The following is an 18,068-nucleotide window of genomic DNA, read 5'->3' on the forward strand; positions in this document are numbered from 1 at the left end:
TATGAAACGGGTTTTCGCGATTCGTTGCCAGGTTTCAATTCCGGCGACTATGATTCATGGCAATTGCTTACAGAGCTACACAGCATACCTGTGTAAACGCATGCAGATAATGTATGTTGCGCATTAGGCGCCACCCGATATGTAGCATGTTTCTGCAGTGCAGACAGAGTAAGCATGACGAATCTCGGCTGCTCGTGTTGATTTGATATTGAAATTGGGTGTACTTGCATGCACGGGGATTGGCCTCGTCAGGCTGGCTTAATTCTCCTTTCAGTGGAGGGAGCGCAACCTGATGCCGCATGCGGGCTCGACGGTGCCGCCCAAAGATCTCGGAAGCAGGGGTGGTGAGGACGTGAGCTGAAGTCTCTGAGAGTTCGTCCGCTCAGACATCCTGAGACCCGTTCGTCCAATTTCGAACAGACGGTAACCTTCCAGAAACAGCTACGAGTCGTGTAATCTGATTCGATACCAGGCTTGCAAGCATTGCTCCGCGGCCCAGTGGCGGGGCGTGTTGCGACACAAAAAAAAAACAGTACGCCGGTCGGGCTAAGAAGCGAGTTTTTATCTCCGTCTGCTATTGATGAGCAGGATCCACTCTCTGAGTATCAGACCCTCTTCCTTCCTTCTCGTACTTGTCGTGGTAAAGCGGTAAAGGGAAGGAGTGTCGGTCAACTTGCGAATAGTAAGTAACACATCAATAATAGCTTCAACTAGGCGGCCATCATCGGCTAGGGACGGGTCCGCGGGTCCCAACCCGAGCCACTCGGATATATGTCAATATGGTCACATAATTCGAATGTTGATCAGTCAAGTTCCTTCGGCAGGACAGGCATATATTTCGCCCCACAAGAAGTAAGACAAGGGATTTCGTCATCTTTACATGCACATGCATACTTGTTATAATTACGTTGAAAGAGGATATCGAAGCAGTCAACATTCATGTTGATGAAAGGGCAGGGAAAAGTCCTTCCGCAGCTCACTGACCCGGACCAGATCTTCCCACTTCCCCTTTCTTTTTCACCCAGACAGGACCGTGGCGCGGCACTAACGCCTGACAGATCGAGACAGAAATCTAGATAGGCAGCTTCAGCGCTAGAAGCTGCCTAGCGTCCTGGACAGTAGCAAGCATACACAACTCGAAGACATGCAACTTACGAAACCTTACATTCTTATGCCGCATCCCGATCGGATGGATATATTACTGTACGTAGTCTCGGATTTCTGATTTAAGCTTAACCCTATCTACTGCGGAACTTCCCAGAGATATATAACAAACTTGTATTATGCAGTGAAAAGTACATCTATTGTCTTGATTACTAGGTATAGTGCCTATTTTGGAGAAAACCAGAAGCATGACTGTGCAGGACATATGTTCAAGGCTGGATATGCAGAACGTATAGTTGTAGATGGTGATTCAAGTCTCGTAGCCTTACAAGCAACATTATTATCATCGTTTGCTCTTGACACGCTGATATCCAAAATACGTCTATAAGGTCTGATCTCGACCAACGGTAAATGACATCTTTCTTCTTCTCCTTCCTCTTCTCTACCTGCCGCCCGCCCTGGCTCTACTACTCCCACCACGCCCAACCCCCCAGTCGTTCTCCAGCAACCCCGTCGCCTCCTCCAGACTCAGCCCCGTCGTCTCGGGGTAGATGCGCCAGACGGCGCCCCAGCCGCCGACGCACACGGCCGCGTACAGCACAAACGTCCAGGTGGGCGTGAGCGCGTCCATGAGGGGCAGGAACGTGAGGCCGACGACGAAGTTGGCCGACCAGTTGGTCGCCGTCGACAGGCCGCTGCCGAGCGCCCGCACGCCCAGCGGGAACAGTTCGCTCTGCATCCAGGGCACGTTGCCGAGCCCCAGCGCGTAGGCGGCGACGAAGACGATCATGCTGGTCAGGATGGTGACGGCGGCGGCGGCGGCGCTCTCGCCGGACTCGGGGATGCCGCCGAGGCCGTCGTTCGGCAACTTGATGAACCAGAAGCCGCCGGCAGACAGGAGTAGGCCCAGCACCATGAACGGGATGGAGTACAGCAGGATTCGGCGGCGGCCAATACGATCGATGAGCAGCAATGCCGCAACTGTGAACACAAAGTTGGAGACTGCCACACTCAAGGAGGTGAGCGTTGGTATAGAAAAGCCCAGGAGTGTAAATATTGTAGCCGAGAAGTACATCAACGAATTCTGAATGTGGGTTTCCTTTTCGTTAGAGCGGCTCCTGCAAGCAAAAGTCGAGTCGTGCAAAGATTAGACGGGAGGTTTGACTTACAAATCCGCACAGCTGTTGCAGCCCCTGGAGAAGACAAGCGATGGTCAAAGCCCGCCGGTTCTTCGGGACCGTGACCAGTTCCCGCCAGCCCTCCGTCCAAGCGCGAACTCCCTTGGCGCCCCTGAGAACGCCGCCCTCTTCCTCCTCCTCCCGCACCTCGCGCCTTATATCCTGCAAGACCCGCTCGGCGGCCGCCCCAGCCGCCCCAATCCCCGACCCTCCCAGCGTCTTGCCGATGACCCGCCGCGCCGCCGCAACCCGGCCGGCCCGGACGAGCCAGCGCGGCGTCTCGGGCATGCCCAGCAGCAGCGCAGCCTGCAACACGGCCGGCAGCGTGCCGAGCCCGACCAAGTAGCGCCAGCCCTGCTCGTGACCCGCGAAGGCCCAGCCCACGACATAAGCGACGACCTGCCCGAGCGTGATGGCGAGCACGTTGAGCGTGACCAGCATGCCGCGGTGGGCTGCGGGCGCCAGCTCGGCGATGTACAGCGGCGTGACGAAGCTGGCGGCGCCCACGGCCGCGCCCACGACGGACCGGCCGAACACCATCTGGCCGACGGTGCCCGCGTACGCCTGGCCCAGCGCGCCCGCCGCGAAGAGCACATCCGCCAGCAGGATCACGGGCCGCCGGCCGATGCGGTCGGCGAGGACGGACGAGAGCGGGGAGGCGACGAGGGCGAGGAGCGACGTGCACGACGTCACGATGGATTTGTCGGCGAGGGTCAGTTCGCGGCCGGACAGGGACGTGCCGAGGGATACGAGGGTCGCGGAGATGACGCCGGTGTCGTCTGTGTATCGCGAGCAAGATCGAGAGTCAGTAACGTGAGCCACTTATAAGTGCTGGGAGGAAAGGAGCGAAGATGGGGGGAAAGGGAGAAAACTAACAGCCAAACAGCAGCCCGCTGATGCCCGCCGAAATAGCCAATAGCCACATGAATAACCCGATCTTCCGGTCCCCATCGCCTCGAGGCTCTCCGTCCTGCGTGGATCTGTCGGCGTAGCTGTCATCCTGGTGCTGCGGTCCGTCGTTGTCGGGCCCATCAGCATCTCCTCGGTGCGCTATCAGGGGCGCCTCGGCCGAGGTTGCCATACTCTTCTGGATTCAGGAGGGAAACGACTGGTGGCAACCTAACCCTTCATATGTGCAATTGAGGGCAGAAAAAACAACACGCTACAATGAAAGACAGCGACAGTTATAGAAAAGCAATCATCCCCCCGTGATGCCGAGTATTGTATGTCGGACTCGCGGCTGACCGGAACCGTGACGCACTAAAGTCAAGTTTATGCAGGGTGCAAAGCTAAAGGTGGGATGACCCCGGGGGTATGGCCCGTGCATCTGATTGGTTACTCAGCCGTTATCTGATCCGAGACTCATCCATCCCCTTCGCAACGAATATAGCTGGGGCATGTGTAGATACTACCCGGTTCTCGGCATGTCAGAGCTTTTTGGAATCCCGTCTTTCATTTCTGGTGTGTCGCTTGTAAGGTCCCAAGCCACTACAAGCAGTCCGAAGCCTGTGATGGGACAACTGGATTGCCTACACAACAACTTACAACGATGAAGATTCCCAACTGTATGTATATATGTAAGTCATGCATTGTGTATTGAACGCGCCCGTGGCGTTTGATATATCCACGCAAGAAACTATAGGGTATTGGTAATCACCACCGGCTGAAAACAAAAAAGACTATATGTACATTGAAACAAGCAAGATCTCCCTCCAGTCTCCTCCTCCCCCTCTATATAATCATATAATATAAAAATAGTAAGAAATATGTACCTTTTTAGAAAAGCCCAACCACCGGCGCACTGACAGCCCCCGCCGTCAACGCGAGCGAGAGGAAGCCGCTCCAGAGCACGGCCCGGCGCACGACGCGGTCCTGCATGGCCCGGACGTGCTTGTTCTGTGTCGTGATGGAGACCTCGAAGATCTTGCGCCACGTCGACTTCTGCTGGTATGCCTCGACCCACGGCTCCGAGTCGAACGCGTCGTTGGCCGAGCCGAGGCTCTGCAGGCTGGGCTGGCGCAGCGGGTCGATGCTGGCCACCCCCGTGGTGCTTGACGACGATGAACTACGTGAGGAAGTGGGCCTCTTCTCATCATGTCCATGTTTCGTGTCCGCTAGCGCCTTGTCGGGAGACGAGGTGAAGTCCTCGTCGGCGAACTGCTCCCACGGCCGCAGGTTCCGCTTGTAGTTCCAGTGCAGAATAACGCAGATGCCGTGCCGCGACGCGAGGAAGAAGAGGAAGCCCATGAACCAGAAGAGTGACGGTATCAGCCGCAGAAATCGGCTGAGGCTCGACAGGATCAGGGCGGCGTTCAGGCCGAGGCCGAAAAGGATGAGCACTGCCGCCAGCCACCGGGCGAACACGACGCGGGGCCGGCTGCTGTTGGAGATGCTCCACTTGACGAAGTTGGGGTGGCATTGTCCTTTGAGGAGAGTCTCGGCCGCTGTAAAGGTAGGTAGAAGGGCAGACGGATGCGTGGTTTGCTCTACCGCCTGGATGCAAGCAATCCGATCCGTGTGAGTCAAGTTCAACTGCCTCGGTCCACTAGTCGAGATATAATGGCCAACAATCCGTGTCATTTCTTCGCGAAAAGGCTGGACGGAGACTATGTGAGATCAGTCAGTCAGTGCAAGGAGGTGAGGGTTTTCTCTCGGTCAACTGACAAGGCCGGCCTTCGCGCTGTGCTTTGGCAATCTGATGTTCGTCCGAAAAAGCCGATTTAGGCCAGGAGAAATTCTTAGTTGATGTAGCGCTGCTTGAAGACTTGATACTGTTCCCATCCTGCCGGGGATTTTTCTCCAGGATATCGAGGATGTGAGTAATTCTGCCGGCGTTCTCGTTGGCGCTGTTCGCCCTCGGACGCGCCGAGCCCGGCCGGGTAATGATGTTGTTCGGATCCCACACGGGCGAGGAATCCTTTTGTTCCTGTGGCAAAAGACTCCATCGCTCAACGTAGTCGCAATACCAGAGAAAGAACTGGAGACACTCGGCATCGTACTCGATGTACATCAAATAGTCCATGAAGTCGTTGAGGGAACATGGCTAAATCAGGGCTTAGTATCCGTATACAACATACAACTTGCTGTACGGATTGATGGCTTGTCTTACCGGAAGCGTTCGTTTCCTCACAATTTCTTCAAACGACAGACTTTCTGGTATATGGGACTTGCACGTTTCCGCCCTCTCCAAGCAGTCGGCGTAGTCCGCGTCCGTCAAGGCCGCCTTGTCACGCCTCAGATAGTCCGGGCGTCGGTAGAAGAGGAGAGGCATCAGGTGGTGGTGGGCTGTACTCTGCCAGTCATTTGCAGTCTAGTTAAATGGTACTTCTATTATCATTGTTCGGCCAGACCTGTTGGAGACATAATACAGTCGGCTACCGGGCGCGGTGTCGTCTAAATAAGTCGAGTACTGTATGTCCACAAGAAAGGTCAATACTCGGGTGCAATATCGTGCTAATCGATGGACTGCCACAACTAGGGTCCATCGGCTTCGACAAATGCATACGACGTAGTCCCTGTTCTGATAAGGGGTCCCCGTCCTTGGCCTGGCTGACGCACACGAGGCACATGAGAGGAGCTCTTGCCTTGCGGAACGTGCAGACCCAGCATGGTGGAACCAAGCCGGCAATTATCAGAGGAAGTTTTGTTGTCTCATCCAGATCAAGAAAGTTTGGTAGCTGGAACATGTCCCAAGACTTTCTAGGTTGGCGTGCGATGCGTCTGATCTTGAGTGCAGGTTGAGCCGCAGGGAACAAGCATTATTGTGTCGCACATTCCAGCCGTGGAGCAATGTATTCGCGGCATGATCTGTAATAGTGGTGGTTTCTCGCCGTTTACGACGGAATCCTTGAATACTGGGGGTGATGGGGATGCGCCAGAGCAAAGATCGACTCTTGAAATACTCAGGCGATCATACAAGCTGAGCCACAACCGGAGCTTCCCTAGTTGGTTGGGGATTGTGTCAACAGCAAGTCAAGGCCAACTGGTGTCTCATGGATTAACCTAGCACGCACCAAGCCGGGCCAAGCTGGAATTCTGTAACATGCTACTCCGTACTTGGTCAGCATCTAGAAGCCCAGTGGAAGCTCCGTTGTCCCGAGTTTGACGTTGTTTGAACGCGCAGCCTTATCAATAAACACAGCTGATCTCGATACGAATACTACAAGCACAGCCATGTCGAGACCATCTTCTAGTGGCATAGGTGAATATTAAGTCTGTACAGTATTGACAATAGTAAGTGTGCATCCACTCCACTACTCCCTTGGTCTGCGGGCCGAAGACGACGTGATGCGACGTAGTGTAGCGGCAAGTTCTCGCGCAAGAGCCGGGATTGTCGATGTATTCGAATCAGACATCAGCCGAACCCATAGCAAAGCTACTGTACTGTAAGCACTTCACACTCTGGCTTTCTGGTTTGGCTCTGCACGCCATCCACCATCTGATAGGTATGCCCAGCGATCTTCCATGAGTTGGAGGTCGCATTGAATACCGACTCCGTGACCCACTTCCCGCTTGAGATCTGAGACGGCTCAGCTGGAGACGAGGCGGTCGGCCACCTCCTCGTGGACACCTGGGCGTTTATGTACTGTTTGGTTTCCAGCCAGTCAGTCGCATCTTTAGATCATAAGATTCCATTACATATATCACAAGCCATAACGGCCAGCAACCTTCCTTCAGCCGGGATACCAAGCCGTCGTGTCTAGAGCTCCAAGGTGTTTGGGAGACGTGCTCAGGTGCTCAAAAGCTTTCTGCATAATGCCGGGGAAGAGATCTGTTTCTTCTTTTCCGTGGAGATAACCTAGGTTACACCATGTTTTTTTTTCGTATGTTTCGAGGTGCAGGGAAGGATCAGCATGATGCCTGCATGGATGTGTCGGTTTTCTGATACCGTCTACCAGGCTTGGCACGACATCCCCTCATTTTTGCATCGTAGCAAGATCTTACTACCCTCACACGCTTCGCTGTATGTTCCGACTCTCACGAGAGCCATATGCGAGTCAAGACCAGGCTCGCGTGGCTGACCCCTCGTGCCGTGGTGTCAGGCCCGTATTAGCCAAGGAATAACCGCCGGATCAAGACGAAGACTGCGACGAACGTCAAGATGTGGGCAATCTGAGGCTTCGTGGTACAAAATAGTGGATGTAATGTTGCTCTGCTGCTACTGCCACTGCTCGCACTATTACCATTCGAAGCGACCTCTCCGAATTTGTAAGTAGTAGCATTGGGAGTGGCCGTGGCTACCGCCGTGTCTTCCGGCAACAGCCCGCTCTGCGTCCCCGAAGGGACGTCGTACATCAGACAGCCATAGAGCGAACAATCCGTTTGATTGGGGCAACAGCCCCCGCCTTGATCCAAGCTGCATTGGGTCAGACCCGACGCGCATACAACCGGCTTGGTTGGCCCCGTATCGCAAGCTGTCGTCGAGTTATCACAGCAGTATATACCCGAAGAGCTGAAATCCGTTCTATAACAAAACATGGGATTCGAGCAACATATATCCTATTGGGCAAGCCATCATTAGAGGTTTGTCCAGTAAGAGACGCAGGAGGGTACAAGATCGGAATCTGTACTCACTAGTATATCGAAGCTCTGGCACCCACGCAGCTTGTCGTCGCACATGGTTATATCCGCAGGGTTCTGAGAAGTTGCGAAAGCCTTCACCTTCTGATCATCAACAACATCGTACTTGATAGAGTCGTTCAAGGCAACAACGGCGGCCGGGTCGTGCGTCTCCTTAGCCCTTTCCTTATCCTTTGCCGTGCTGGCCATATCGTAGCCCCTCACCATGTACTGAGTCGTGGACACGATGCCCATGATCATGACCCCAGCGACAACCACCACGAGGCAGCCGAGCAGCGGCCGTCGCAGCTGGGGTCGATCTTCGAAGACAGAATAGAAGCGATGCCGGTCCAACTAGGACCTGTCGATATTCCAGACCTTGCGATTGTGGGAGGCGCATCGAACATCATCGGGCTTCTTTTCTGGCATGTCGAGTCGGTGAACAGGCTAACACAGTGTATGTACGATTGTGTAGTAAAATTCGGCGAATGTGTTTATGAGGATAAATTGGCTTGTACAGAGACTGTCGTAGGCGTCAAGACCAGGTCGTGGAGTAAGGTTGACGAATATCTAGGTGGTAGGAAACTTAGGAATAGGGTAGAATATATCATATATTGAAGTTTCAAGCAAGGAAAATCCAATAGACAGCGGTGGTATTGAAATTGCCCGGCTTGTTCTGATTGCAAGGCAACCGTGGTTTGGGGAAGTCGCGTTAAGGGCTCCTTCTTACACATATTTGACAAGCGAGCCTTCCCAAAATTGCTCATACGAGACTGACAGTTTGCATAGGGCGAGGTTCTCTATTATGGTACTCTATCATCGATATTGTTATCAAGAGGAGCAAAGCAGTCGCAAGGCATAGAACTTTCTATGATGCGCCAAAGGTTCACTATAGCAAGGCTTCGTCGCCGAATAAGATGATCACCTTGCAAATGCCGTGGACAATGCACATTAAATATAGTCATATACTAACTACATGTTCTTTTTCGTAACCATGTCTCCAGCGCCAACGGGTAGGGGGCGAAGGGTGGTGCCGTCATCTTTTCAGTAAAACGCCAGCCACGCAATTCGAGCGTGGGGTATCAAGGTAAGAGAGGGAGAAGAGAAGAAGTGAGCCCAGCAGCACAACAAGCTTCTAGCCCGGTGTGGCCCGACTTGTAGTTCCAGGTCTTTCAAGCGGCTCAGAGCCAGAAGGTGAAAATCACCATTACACCAGCAAGACCTGCTGCCATTCCCGCGATTTCATTGGAACCCGAGACAGCGTTCTTTTTGGTGTCCGTGGGCTGCGCTGCGTCCGGACTACCGGTGGCGGACGGGACCTTGGAGTAGGAACTCCCCGTCAAGGTGGCACCGAGGGTGGGCACCGCGACGTTGCCGTCCACGAGCCAGCCGCCGGAAGTAGCCTTGGGGCATTCGCGAGTCGACACACTCTTGGCATCGTACTCAGACCTGGCGACACCTGTAGGGGTGATGGCCTTCCACTGCGACTTCAGGTTATCGAAGTCAGGCGACACAGGAGTCGGCTTTCCCTTCACGGTGAATCCGCCCTCGATGTTGGCACCGGTAACGGTGGGGTCGACCTTGGGGCCGTACGAGATCAGTCCATAGTTGTTGGCCTCATGGATCCATTCGTAGATGATGGCACCTGACCAGCTCTTGACCATATCTGGCCCGAAGATCGCAGCTTGATCGTCAAAGAGGCGGGGGCCGGGGACGTTACACCCAGTCTCGGAAAAGAAGATGGGGACAGGGAAGTCGCTTGCATTGACCTGGAGAGCGGCATACCCAGAGGTCTGGTAGTTCGCCGGATCACACCACTCGTACGAGTTCAAGCCAAAGAAATCGACATTATCCGCCGCGTTGCCTCCGCAAGTAAGGTATTCCTGGAGCATAGGCCGCAGCTCGGCAATATCGGCTGCGGAATAGCCAATCGGAATGTTGCGGTAGCCCTTGGCATCTCGGTAGGCCTTGGTGTCTCGAGCCGCAGCCTTGATGAAGGGAGCAGCGAGGGATTGATTGGCCTTTGCAATGATCTCATTCCCAACGTAGAGACCCAGCAAGTTGTCGTACTGGTGGAACGCGTCCATAACACGAGTGTACGCATCCAGCTGAGTCTTGTTCCAAAAGGTGTTTTCCTACATCATCATTGTTAGACGCATGCCGAGCCAATGAAGAAGAGAGAGCAACCTACAGGCAAGATATAGGAGTTGAAGGTATCCATGTCAATCATGGCGTAGACACCGGCGTCAGCAAAAGCAGACATGCAGCCATCGTGGTCAGCGTCGGGGTCGACATGGTAAACGCGAATCGTGTTGGCGCCGAGCGTCTTCATCAGGGTAGCATCTTGTTGGCACTGCTCCGTATCGATCAATGGGTCGGCTATAAGTGGGAATAAGGGTTAGAGTTTCTTTCGGGCATCTGCCAAGAAGGCTTGCAAGAAAGACTAACCTGGGGTCAGCTGATATGCGATTCCTATGAACCAGGTTAGCCACGCCTTGTTTCGATATCGTGTGGAATGCTTACCCTTCATGAAGAATTGCTTCCCGTTCTTGTCGAAGAACTTGCTGCCATACGCTTCGATGGTGGGGAGGTTTGCACCGACGGCTGCGCTACTCAGAGCGGCTGCGGCTGCCAGAACGGAAGCGCGCATATTGACGGATGCGGGATCTGCAAATCGAGGGAGAGCGTTTTATATCCAATATTTCCACTTGTTTCCAAGCTTTGCCAATGCCTCAAATGAATACAATTGCGTCAATCCTTCCGTTGCCTAAGCTAAAAAAGCGATGCCAGATGCTCGCCAAGTGCTCAAAGCCAAGAAGTACAAGCTTCTGCTAAGAATACAGCTTTGGAGGGGGGATTGGTCGTCCGGCGCAACACTTGCTCAAGTTCCAGACCTCGCCCAGGCTCCAATTATCCCAGGATAGGGGACAGGAAGTTGCAGTCGCGGTTTCCCCTTGTTGCTGTAGCTTCCGATGTTTACTTTTCTCAACAGAACGATCGTGGGTCGGGACGACAAGGTGGGCCGTAGCTGAGAGGGTCGGATGGTAGCAACGCAGCAACTTGACTATGGGGGTGTGCTGGAGTAAACGAAGGGTAGCTAGCAGACAACTTGCTGAAGATGTACCGACGAGTGGAAAGAGGGAAAGAGAGGAAAGAGAATAGCACCAAAGACCCAAGAGTAGAAAGAGATTGGGACGGGGGAGCAAGGGGCAAGGGAAGGGTTGTATATGTAGATTCAAATGGCCTGGTGTACGGAGTAGTAGCACCATCATCTCATTATTTTCCGTTTGGTGTCAGGTTCGCGTGTGTTGCCAAGATCCCAATGCATGGTGAACAGCCGGCTACTGTAGGTCGCTTTCTTTGCTTCCCAGAAACACAGGCACAGGCACAGGCACAGGCTAGTAGAAGTCCTGTCCTGGCTAATAAATGTCGACATTCTAGGTTAGCTATCAACTAGCTATGGCGTGTATTGACAAGCAAGCTGCCCTGCTTTGCGACTCAGAACATCGAGCTGCATGGCTGGGTATCGACGGTGATAGGTCGAATGGCTCGAAGGACTGGTAGCTCCGGGCCTCTTTTCCCATCCCATGTGTATGGGACCACCCGCAAGCCTTTGGGTTAGCTTCATTAGCTAGGTTGCTAGGTTAGCTTGGAATAGCATGGAGATCATCGATCCTCCATGAGCAGGGGGGTATGGGATTTTCCCAAAGGCGCGCTGTGTTATTCGCTAAGCGACGCTTTTCCCCCCTTCTCATTCGTGTAAGCCCTCGCCGCCGCCAGATAGAGCGTGCCTTGATAGCCGAATTATGCACGTGTGGCACTTGTCCCGCCACCTCGAAACATGACTTCTTTCGGTTGCAGCTCATTGCGCCCAGGTTACATTTTGCGGCCCATGACAGCTTCATCAGACAATTCGAATTACGGAAGGCAGATGTCATTGCAGCTGCGGGATGGAACCTAACTAATTCAGTTGACCTTAACTTTCAAGTTAAGCAGCCCTACTAGGTCATACGACGTATCCGTACAGCATCCTTTATTTAGCAAACAGTGGATAGCTGTTCGTCTTCAATGTTCTGTTCAACCGATGACCTGTGTGCATGGGTAGGTATTTGTTTCAGATCCTCTTATGTAGGTATCAAGGCAGGTGATTATCTTTCATTTTAGCCTTACAACGAGTCCAGTATTGCAGGTTGCCGAAGGAAATTTCTGTTTCGGCTTCTTCTTCTTCACAAGGATAGTGTCCGTAGCCAGCGCCCTACCTACCACCTTAGCTAGCAGCTAGCTGGCTAGCTTTCGGATACATAGCCCTTGAACCCCACGGGGGCTAATCCATAGTTCGTCTGCTATCTCCCACCCACAAAATCTTGATCTTTAGCTCGGGTCTTGTCTCAAGGCAGGGCGGGAGGTAACGCCACAGCAACATCCCGCCCGGTGCACAAGTCCTGGTTTTCTGGCAGGTTTCAGATTGACGCGAACAGCTTCCCGCAAACCAAATGACGGCCACCAGCTTACCATAACAATGCTATCAATGAAACACTGTACCGCGGGGAATATCATGTAGTACTGGTGTGTACGTACGGATACGCAACCCCCCTTTTCATTGGTCGAGACGCCATACCATGGCTGGCCAAGGCCGATTTGAGCTACGTTTGTCCGGCGTCAACCGTTTGCGAACTAGAACATGCAGCGGATTTCCGAAAGAGCCGAGAGACTGATAATCATCCAAGTGAACAAACTAGAACACAAGGTTACGCAATACAAAAACACCTAGCTTGTTTCTGATAGCAGTCTACACGTGCAGTTTCCAACGGCGTCAAAACCAATGTTCCAGATGCGGAAACAACCGTTCTCATTAAGGTATGCCCGGTTCCTCAACTATGGATATGTATCATGTGTGTATATCAAGATGCGTAGTCGTGTATCTGGTTGTTTGTGTTGGTAGGTTGCTTGATCGCTCTTCCAGAGTCTTTGAACCTATCTTCCAGACTGGTTACCATCTCGTCAAAAAATAACCGCTTGGTAATCGCCTATGGAACCTTATGTGGCATTGATTGCGCATAGCTCTCAGCTAGAAGTAGTAGGTCTCTGTAAAAGTACGCCACACAGTCAGTTCTCCCTTCTGTCTGGTGCCATTTGCCAAACGACAAAAGAGGAAGAAGAAAGGGGCTCAAATGCCTGTTTAGGCTGGAGCCTACCAATTCCTCACCTTATTGACCCGAATGCTCTGAATGGCCTCAAATCCGCTGAGGGTCGGGCTATCATGTCCCTTGGCGCCGCCGCTACTGCTGCTGGTACGCTTGTATTCCTGCGCAGTATTATAATTGGGTTTGGAGGTGGCGGCGGCTTCAGCAAGTCCTCCGACCATGTTTGGACGCTTGCCGATGATGACAGGCGGAATGTACTGAAATCCATCGTATTCGCTCTCCACTGCCGAGGAGGAGGAGTTGGTGGTGATTCTGTTGTTCTCCTTGCTTATGCGGAGGCCACTCATGCCATAGTCCCACCCGCCGTATTGGTGAACGCAGTGCGGCTCGTTGATGCCGCTCTCGACCAGGACCTTGTACGTCTCCTGCTCGACCTCCTGGGCCGTCGGGCGGTCCTGGGGCGCGACCGAGAGCATGCGCGCCACCACCTTGCACATGGGTGCGATGCCGCGGAATACAGCGTCGCTCTTCTTGTTCGCGTCTTTGGAGAGACCCGCCATCCAGGACTCGACCTGGCCGAGGTTCTTGTGGAAGGACGAGTCCGGAACGGCGCCACCTCGTCCGGGCATCTTATGCTTCGCGGCTCGGTGCGAGGCAAAAGAACGGGTTTGCCGCTTCATCTGCAGACTGAGCAATTCTAAAATAACACAGCCCAGAGAAAAGATATCGGCGGCTTGAGGGTTCAGGTTCGGGGTGGCAGTATGGAAAGCCGGCGTGGGATTATTGGATGGCTCGGAGCCGTGTCTCGGTATAGAAAAGGTATAATCGCCCGGAGGGCTCGAAGGGGGCGATTTTAACACTGCTTTCCTCTGCATATTCATGGCACCAGCAGGCGGGCGGAACCACTGCTCCGGAGCAGCATATATGTAGGACTCCTTGTCGAATGCCGCCTTATCGGACGAATTGGCTAAAGTCTCGGCACTGAGGCGTGAGAGGTCTGTAAAGAACACATCGTGCTTCGAGTTGAATAACACCGTCGACGGCTTGATCTGACCATGTGCCAAACCACAACTGTGAAGGTAACATAATGTGTCGACGAGGCAGTGGATCCAGTTCATGACGTGTTCTCTCCTATCTTGCTTCGACAAGGCCTTCAAAGGGGCCGGGAGGGCTCCCAGTATCGTTTTCAGGTTATAGTCGCTAGCCGGTGTAAACAGCACGTATCCAGAACCTTGATGGGTATAAGACGCAAAGTAAAAGACAAGATGGTCGTTTTGTATGTTCCTCGTGCAGTTGATTTCCCACAGGAAGTCATCTTCTGACAGCATCCCTGGGGCTGTTCCTACGGGGATACGGCGTCTCGAGAAAACTTCGCCCGGATAGTTGGGCAGCTCGACTTTGTCAACCGAATGGTTTTGGCTCAACCCAGCAACGGGTCGCCTGTCCACGACATCAAGTGGGATGACTTCATCGTCGCTATACACACCGTGGTCTCCCTTCTCCAATGTTCTAATCAAGTAGTGGAATTGGCGATAGTAAAACCTTCGGTCCACTTTGCCGTTACGAGTGGCCCTCAACTCCAGGCGTTCAACCTGGTCCAGGGCTATGGGCAGGTCGTCATCGTCCCAGGAATCGTCCACGATGTTGAATATCTGATCCGGGATGCCGAGATCGACCAGGATCAGGAAGATGCGCGGGGCTTTCTCGCGGATCCATTCCAGGTAGGTGCCATCGGTCAGGCCGTCGCCGAACCCCAAGGCCCGGTCCACCTTATGGGATTCTTCGGGGAGGAGCTGGCCGCAGACAAACGGCCGAGTGACAGTCGCTTCGATCCGTGTGGAGTCCCACCACATCACTAACACCAAGCAGAACAAGAGATGGATTATGAAAGAATGGCCTGCAGGCTAATATTGCCACAGGTTGATGTGTAAGTATGGATGCCAACGACAAAGAACAGACCTGGGCCGAAAACAGTGAACCAGGAGAGATGTAGTTATGAAGACATCTCGAGCAGGCTGCCACATACAATGGGCTTGTACTTGAATGTGGACTGATATCACATCAGCAGCTGCGTGCGGCAATCAGCAGTTGCTTGCCGATATCTCTTGCATATAACGGACACGAGGAGACAGAAAAAAAGCAAAGCCTTGTGGGTCAAACTGATGGCTGCATATCAATATCAGCCATGACAAGCCTGGGAAGGAAACAACATGTGTTAGTCCTTGGCCCAAGCATCTTGGGGGCTGTCGTCTTACTGTTCTAATGCAACTGCTCCCGTCGGAAGCGCAGGAAGTGGATGAATTTGCATTGGGTCTATTGAACTGTCAAGATTACACCGAGGACATGATTGGCTGTGGGAAGTTATAGATAAGGATCTCTGGGCAAAAGCTGGGGGGTTATTTGTCTGGATCACCACTCCCAGATCCATCCTAGTACGCCACATATGCGGGATGGAGCATTGAGCGCAAGAGAATCCCCTCCTGTTTTAGCGACTTTCATCATTTTTGTGATAGTTCACACAAAGAAGGAATTGTCAAGCATGGAGTGTGCAGGGTATACAGGGTGCAGCTCTGATCAGACTGATGGCTTCAACTTGGGACGTCACTCGACAATGGCAGCCAGTAAAAACTGACTGCCGGCGAGACAGCCGTAATTATAGAGGGTCGGAACCCCACATACCAAGACCTTTCAATTCGGTGATCCATGTGGCCACCCCTGTTTCGACCATAGGCGATCGGTAAGTTACTTATTGAAGAATAAACGCCTCCGTCAAAGAATGGTAGGTTAACGGCAGGTGCTTCACTGGTACCCTGTTACCAGCAAATATCATATTTCGAGTACCTACTTCTACCTACTGATAACCACTTTCCAAAAGTTGAAGAATACATCGGCCCCCCTTCCGAACAAAGGTGCTACTTGGCCCGAAATCATCTTGCTCATCCGAGACCAGGGTTAATGCAGCCACCCTATCTATCAGCAACACAATGCGGAAAAAGGTGGTGGCAGTACTCGGCTGCAATGGCTTCCGGACCGGACAACACATCCTGTCATCCCAATGCCAGCCGTGTTGCTTCCTGGAGGCGCACTTGTATTAGCGTGGAATTGGCACAAAACCCAGCATGTGTGCATGCAGCACACGAGGAGAGGCATTTTGAAGAAACTGACATGTGTACTCCGTACTGCGCTCCATGTTGGTACCCTGCTCGCCTGCATCTGATATAGCTACATACATGGCTATATCACATGTGCCATGTATAGAATGAATAAGCGGATCAATAGATATGACAACCGAGTCTCTGATTGGACGGGGTCAGCCCAACCTTCCGGTCAGTTTTGATTTGATGTAGTCTATGTACTGTCACGACAAGCTATGCGAAGACATGCCAGAAGCAATATGCTCTCTTTGCTGTGAGTCGGCCCCCATCCATGCCACCGCAGCGTATCATACCTCGCGTACATTGAGATTCAACCCCGTGGACTGGGATCTTGAAAATGGCTCACATATATGTACGGTCATGTGATCATGCCAAGTCTTATGATTCGAAAATCCGGCCGTGAATTCAATTATCATCTGATGCTTGCTCTATAAGCTACATACAATGCAACGATGTGTATCATGCCACTCGATATTGGTCCTCGAGACTTGCTGGCTGGCTGTCTATCATACATAATGCTCTCCCCAAAGCCGAACTCTAATAAAGTAATATTAGATTAGCGTTGCCTTCTCCCCGCTCGCCACATTTCCCTTCCGTCCGACAAAGGTCTTCATGCCCTGGTCGATGCCGCTGAACCGCCTCGCAATTCGCTGCACGCCGACGGGCAGTACGTTGTACCAGTCGACCCAGCGGGCGTAGAGGGGCATGGCGATGTGGTCGCTCAGGCCCATGTCGATGGCCGCGATGATCTCCTTGGCCACGTCGACGGGCTCGACGACGGGCGCGATGAAGGGGTGGGGCGACTTGACGCCGCGGAACAGCGGGGTGCTGAGCTGCCCGGGCGTCACCAGGATCGTCTTGATCTCGGGCATCTCGTAGAGCTCGGCCGCGAGCGACTTGTGCAGCGCCGTCACGCCCGCCTTGGCCGCGGCGTAGTCGGACAGCTGCGCCGAGCCCAGGTGGCCGATAACGCTCGAGACGGTGACGATGGTGCCGCCCGTCTCGTTGCGCAGCATGCCGGGCAGGAACTGCTTGATGGTGTAGAAATGGCTGAGCAGGTTGGTCGAGATGCTGCGCTCGACCTCCTCGGCCTCCATGTCCAGCAGCTTCTTGCCCACGACCTCGGCCGCGTTGTTGATGAGGATCGTGGGCAGGCCCAGGTCGCGCTCGATGTCGGCCGCGGCCTTGGCGATCTGCGCCTTGTCCGAGACGTCGCACTTGTAGTAGGTGATGCCGCGGGCGTCGGTGGCCTCGAGGTCGGCCGTGTCGAGCACGGCGACGGTGGCGCCGCGCATGCCGTAGACCTCGGCGATGAGCAGGCCCAGGCCGCTGGCACCGCCCGTGACGACGATGACGTCCTCGCTCAGGTCGACCTCGCGCGGCATGCCGTAGGCGATCTTGTGGCTCATCATGTTGCCCATCCACACCATGGTGACGGCGAAGGCCCAGGCGATGGTGAGGCGCATGGGCGTGGCATCGTAGTCCATGTGCTCGGCGCGGAAGCACAGCGGGACCAGCCAGGCGATGAAGGGGTGGAAGATCGTGACATTGAGGACTTTGAGGAGGAGGTCGATGGAGATCGGGGCGAACCACGAGTCGCGCATCTGCGGTGGTCTCGGGTGATGGTCCATGTTTTCGGGTGGTTACCTAGGACCTCGGAGGCTTGGACTAGAGATAGACAATTACAGGCGAATATTTGACTTTGATTAAGTACGAAGATCGGGCAGAAATCCGTAGACACGCAACGATGGATTGCCGACCAGCAGGCAATTGGGTTTTTAGATAATCGACGAAATAAGAAGAAGTAGAAAGTAAAGACCGTTCCCGTACGTCGCCAGCGAAATCTAGTATGAAGTAGACTGGAAAGAGGGACGATGATGAGACCACATGCGTCGAGTTGTCCCAATACTTTTTAGAAAAGCTGTCGT

General features: G+C 53.5%; 6 protein-coding genes across 6 annotated transcripts; all 6 read right to left on the minus strand.

Annotated features, from left to right (window-relative positions):
- Window positions 1–1,546: 1,546 nt before the first annotated feature.
- PG994_002048 (general substrate transporter) lies at window positions 1,547–3,363 on the minus strand (the record flags this gene model as incomplete). The annotated part of the gene is made up of 3 exons (XM_066853457.1): window positions 1,547–2,188; window positions 2,274–3,061; window positions 3,159–3,363. The coding sequence occupies 3 exons, from the start codon at window positions 3,361–3,363 to the stop codon at window positions 1,547–1,549; spliced, it is 1,635 nt and encodes a 544-aa protein (XP_066721598.1).
- A 695-nt stretch (window positions 3,364–4,058) lies between these two features.
- PG994_002049 (uncharacterized protein) lies at window positions 4,059–5,553 on the minus strand (the record flags this gene model as incomplete). Its single annotated transcript, XM_066853458.1, has 3 exons — window positions 4,059–4,888; window positions 4,947–5,325; window positions 5,392–5,553. 3 exons carry the CDS (start codon window positions 5,551–5,553, stop codon window positions 4,059–4,061), a joined length of 1,371 nt encoding a protein of 456 aa, XP_066721599.1.
- Window positions 5,554–7,799: 2,246 nt separating this feature from the next.
- On the minus strand, window positions 7,800–8,096 carry PG994_002050 (uncharacterized protein; the record flags this gene model as incomplete). Its single annotated transcript, XM_066853459.1, has 1 exon — window positions 7,800–8,096. The coding sequence occupies one exon, from the start codon at window positions 8,094–8,096 to the stop codon at window positions 7,800–7,802; it is 297 nt and encodes a 98-aa protein (XP_066721600.1).
- Window positions 8,097–9,022: 926 nt separating this feature from the next.
- On the minus strand, window positions 9,023–10,491 carry PG994_002051 (glycolipid anchored surface protein; the record flags this gene model as incomplete). The annotated part of the gene is made up of 4 exons (XM_066853460.1): window positions 9,023–9,976; window positions 10,033–10,220; window positions 10,290–10,313; window positions 10,365–10,491. 4 exons carry the CDS (start codon window positions 10,489–10,491, stop codon window positions 9,023–9,025), a joined length of 1,293 nt encoding a protein of 430 aa, XP_066721601.1.
- Window positions 10,492–13,032: 2,541 nt separating this feature from the next.
- PG994_002052 (uncharacterized protein) lies at window positions 13,033–14,838 on the minus strand (the record flags this gene model as incomplete). Its single annotated transcript, XM_066853461.1, has 1 exon — window positions 13,033–14,838. One exon carries the CDS (start codon window positions 14,836–14,838, stop codon window positions 13,033–13,035), a length of 1,806 nt encoding a protein of 601 aa, XP_066721602.1.
- Window positions 14,839–16,691: 1,853 nt separating this feature from the next.
- Window positions 16,692–17,771, minus strand: PG994_002053 (uncharacterized protein; the record flags this gene model as incomplete). The annotated part of the gene is made up of 1 exon (XM_066853462.1): window positions 16,692–17,771. The coding sequence occupies one exon, from the start codon at window positions 17,769–17,771 to the stop codon at window positions 16,692–16,694; it is 1,080 nt and encodes a 359-aa protein (XP_066721603.1).
- Window positions 17,772–18,068: the final 297 nt, after the last annotated feature.

This window comes from Apiospora phragmitis, assembly GCF_038363925.1.
Source record: "Apiospora phragmitis strain CBS 135458 chromosome Unknown utg000002l:1.0-5516284.0:1.0-5523493.0, whole genome shotgun sequence".
NCBI lineage: Eukaryota > Fungi > Ascomycota > Sordariomycetes > Amphisphaeriales > Apiosporaceae > Apiospora > Apiospora phragmitis.